The sequence below is a fragment of the Sinocyclocheilus anshuiensis genome, unplaced genomic scaffold (assembly GCF_001515605.1).
Source record: "Sinocyclocheilus anshuiensis isolate Anshui unplaced genomic scaffold, SAMN03320099.WGS_v1.1 scaffold292, whole genome shotgun sequence".
Taxonomy (NCBI): Eukaryota; Metazoa; Chordata; class Actinopteri; order Cypriniformes; family Cyprinidae; genus Sinocyclocheilus; species Sinocyclocheilus anshuiensis.
Genome location: NW_015555757.1, coordinates 2,401,013 through 2,405,404, shown reverse-complemented (window position 1 = coordinate 2,405,404; position 4,392 = coordinate 2,401,013). Strand labels below are relative to the sequence as shown.

Below are 4,392 nucleotides of genomic sequence, written 5' to 3'. Positions count from 1 at the left end.
CCCAGTGTAGTGATGGGGACACTATACTGTCAACAAGCACCGTCCTTCGGATGAGACGTTAAACCGAGGTCCTGACTCTCTGTGGTCATTAAAAATCCCAGGATGTCTTTCGAAAAGTGTAGAGGTGTAACCTCGGAATCCTGGCCAAATTTGCCCATTGGCCTCTGATCATCATGGTCTCCTAACAATGCCCATATCTGCTTAATTGCGCACTATGGCTGCCGTCACATCATCCAGGTGGATTCTGCACATTGTTGGTGGTTGAGGAGATACCCCCTGACAATGTAAAGCGCTTTGAGTGCCTAGAAAAGCGCTATATAAATGTAATGAATTATTATTCCACGGGAACATACTGCTGCATCTGTAGCGTGACACAACAGAGGTGGATTGTTTCTTTGAATTAGGAATTCAGGCTAATCGTATATTATTCCTGATATGTGACACTCTAAAAGTTAATAACCGGTCGATAAACTAATTAAGCGACAACTAAATTGATAAACCAGATGAACAACTCAACAATAACCTTACCTTGTGGTTAATTATAAAGGTATCATTTGATACATATGACCTCACACAGTGGGTCCAAACAGCAGGATCGACTTGTGGAGACCACTGGTGAAATCTGGTTAACACTTTACAAAAAGGTCCTATTAGTTAACGTAATTATTAACTAATATGAATTAACGAGCAATACATTCGTTACAGTATTTACTAATCTTTGTTATCATTAGTTAGTAAGAATGCATTTGTTTATTGTTAATTTTTTAATGTAGATAACTAATGTTAATAAATGGAACCCTTATTGTAGTGTTACCAAAAAAAATTTTTTTCCATTTTTTTCTAATCTACTAGAAAATGTATTAATGCATTACATTACATTACAAGGATAATGTCACACTTCCCTAAGGTGAGGAACGAGGAGACAAGGCGTAAACTCACAACAGTACTTTTAATCCATTAATCCAAGGGGTAACATGGAGCAGACAGGAACACAGGAGACTCAGGGGTAGACGTACAATCTCCGACAAAGACAGACAGCACAGACTGGGGCTAATAAACACAGGGCAATCAGGGTGCATGGAATGACTAATTAACGGGGACACGAAACACATGGGGAGGAAAAACACAGCAAAACCAATCCAGGGGCGTGACATTACTCCCCCCCTCCCGGAAGGCGCGTCCCATGCTGTAACAATTCCACCAGGGAGGGGGGAGCGGGCAGACAGAGTCCATGGGTGAGACGATGGATGGAGCAGACAGGAACACAGGAGACTCAGGGGTAGACGTACAATCTCCGACAAAGACAGACAGCACAGACTGGGGCTAATAAACACAGGGCAATCAGGGTGCATGGAATGACTAATTAACGGGGACACGAAACACATGGGGAGGAAAAACACAGCAAAACCAATCCAGGGGCGTGACATTACTCATGCCGTAACAATTCCACCAGGGAGGGGGGAGCGGGCAGACAGAGTCCATGGGGGAGACGATGGAGGGAGGAGCCAGGGAGGAGACAGGAGGGGCTTGGAGCAGGAGGAGCCCAGAAGGACTCAGGCCACAGCCATAATGCCGACCCACGGTGGAGCCGACGGAGGGAGGAGCCATGGAGGAGGAATGGCCGCCGACTCCAGGGGGCCGACCAACAGTGGCGGAGCAGGTGGTGGAGGAGTCCGAGGCAGAGACGGAGAGCCGATGGGCCAGGGCGACGGGGAGGATCCGGAGGTCCTAGGCGGAGCAGATGGCGCCGGCGACCGACACGAAGGCATGGATCCGGGAGGCCGTGGTGGAGCCGGAGCGACAGAGGACTGAGGCGGAGCCAAGGGGATGAAGGAGCCTGACGGAGCCGGAGGGACAAGGGAGCCTGGCGGAGCTAGTGGACTGCCAGGCCACGGCGGAGAGGAGGGAGCTTAGAGTCCGGGATTTAGAGGCTGGAGGCGGAGTCAAGGGAAACTCCAGCCATCCAGGGGCGTGACAGATAACTTGTGTCAAAAGTTGAAATGACAAATGAATGGAAAATTCAGAATATTGTGTACGTTGCCCTTTTGCCTAATGAAAGCAGCACTCAGGCTGCAATGTCATACATTTATGTTGTAGAAATAGTCTTAAATATTTACTATTTATTTTATCATTTATTTCCTTTTTTGTGTCAAACATTTTTCAATAGAATTTTTTTTAAAGAAAACAAATAAGATTTTCATTGTGGTCTCAAACTTTTGTACCTCACTGTAGGTGGTCAGCATTTTGCACACGAATGGATTTTAGTCTTCACAAATGTCCTTCATGTATCCTCAGAGGCAGGGCCGGATTTACCTCTTTTCGTGACATAGGCAAAACAAGTTTTTGGGCCCCCCTTCCCTATTAATATAATAGGCCTAATATTACCACCCAAGCAAACAAAAATATTTCTTAATCAGTGGAAACCGTTACAGTGTTTTCTATCGCAATAAGCGCTTGCGTTCAGTCAATAAAAATCAAATGTAGGCTCTTAATTTGTTTGAGAATTCAAACAAATTGCATTTCATTCCATTAATAGGCACGGCGATGTGGTCATAACCACTTCGGGAGTGCATTATTTCTCTAATAATTTAAACGGCCTGGAGTCACAATCACACATCAATTGTTCAGATGATTTGTTTCAAGGCATTTGACATGTTTCCATCTTGAAATCTCGTGGGTGTTGAACTAGCTAATTTTTTACGCACCTCATCCCAAACCTTCCGTTGCAAATTCCAAAACTTCATTTTAGAGCTAATAACAGAGGCTTGAGCCATTGATATGCAGACTAACGCAGTTATTAGAGAGAGAGAGCGAAAGAGAGAGGGAGAGATTAAGTGCATGTGAATACTTGTGTCTGTGCGTCTCTGAGCAGTATTCAGCAGCAGCGTCTACTAATAGCGAATCTTTAAGTTGAACTGCTTCAAGAACCTCGCTACTGAGAAATGTCATGTAGCTTTTCAGCTGCGAAACCCTTATTGATAAATTCGCGGGGCAGCCGCAGCGCTGATGACAAGTTTCTGTCCGCGTCTCCGTGTGTGTGCGCGAGTGCATGTCTACGTGTGTGCGTGTAGAGAATGGGAGAAAGAAAGCGTGATTTCCGTACATAAAAAAGGTTAAAGACATGGAAATAGTTTGTCATTTTTACCCTATTGTTTGTTATATTTATTTGCTCGATGTCTTCTGGGGTTTTTGTTCTTTTACTGTTGTAGATATCCCATAGTATAACAGAAATATTATATATCTCTTCATTGAGTTTGGACCCCCCCTGGACGAGAAAGCATAGGCACGTGCCTACAATGCCTATGCATAAATCCGGCCCTGCTAAGAGGACACCTAATGCCCTGATTAACTCTGGTAATGATGAAGCTGTATTTCATCAGTAACAATATGCAAGTTCCCACTCAGAGCCTGCAAACACAGTGCCTTATTTGTTTTCTTGCTTTGCCATTGTATGCCTCCTTGAGTGACAAGTAGGACAAAGAGTATAAGTAAGTATAAAATATAACATGCACAGATTATGCCCTGATGGCACAAACCATTAAACGCGTAATTAAATCAGACCACAGAAGATTCAGGTAAATTTAATTATCTCCTACCTGGAACTATTTCAAAAAGATGCCGCCCAGGTTCATCAGGATTGGCTGTCAGCTCGTTGACTTGACTACCCTGCAACGGGATACATCCCTGGAGGGAAAAAGAAAGAAAAGATTGCTTTAAACAGTGAATAGGTTTGAAAAGCACTTTATTAGTGTTTTACACCATTTTAAGATGTTTTATCTATTAAAGCATTAAACAGATGAACAATTTCTCTTCAGGGATAACTGGAGTATGTTTCATTAGGCTATTGTAATTTGATAATTGATTTGTGGTGCTAATAAGCACCTACAGGGGCTCACCTTCAAGGCAGATTAGGCAGTGTGGGATTATAATTCTCTGTTGTGTGCATGGCCCAATTTTACGCTGTAATCAGCAATGCTGAGTCATGCATAATTAGACCCAACCACAGTCAAATCATAAATTATGTACCAGCCTCCTTTAGCTCATCCTCCATTCTTCGCTGCCCCAGCATTAAAGGGGTCATATGATGCGATTTCAATTTTTCCTTTCTCTTTGAAGTGTTACAAGCTCTTGGTGCATAAAGAAGATCTGTAAAGTTGCAAAGACTTTTGAAGTCTCAAATCCAAAGAGATATTCTTTATAAAAGTTGAGTCAACCACGCCTACCTAAAACGGCTCGTTCTAACACGCCCCCACATGTCTACGTCATGATGTGGGAAGATTTGCATAACACGGCCCAAATGTTCACACAAAAAAAGAAGGCGCAACTTTTATTCTCGCTGTAGTATTGTTGTTGCCACCGCTGCCATGTCGTGAAGGCGCTGTGTGTTTCGTT

At 43.6% G+C, this 4,392-nt stretch overlaps 1 protein-coding gene across 1 annotated transcript in view; it reads right to left on the bottom strand.

Moving 5' to 3' along the window:
• LOC107673870 (rho GTPase-activating protein 22-like) overlaps nt 1–4,392 on the bottom strand; it is a 30,466-nt gene that overhangs the window by 18,557 nt on the left and 7,517 nt on the right. Inside the window, exons 3-4 of the mRNA XM_016467678.1 lie at nt 3,597–3,684; nt 1,911–1,982 (exon numbers count right to left, since the gene is read on the bottom strand). Of these exons, the coding sequence (XP_016323164.1) occupies nt 1,911–1,982; nt 3,597–3,684 (160 nt within the window). The remainder of the gene's footprint in view (nt 1–1,910; nt 1,983–3,596; nt 3,685–4,392) is intronic.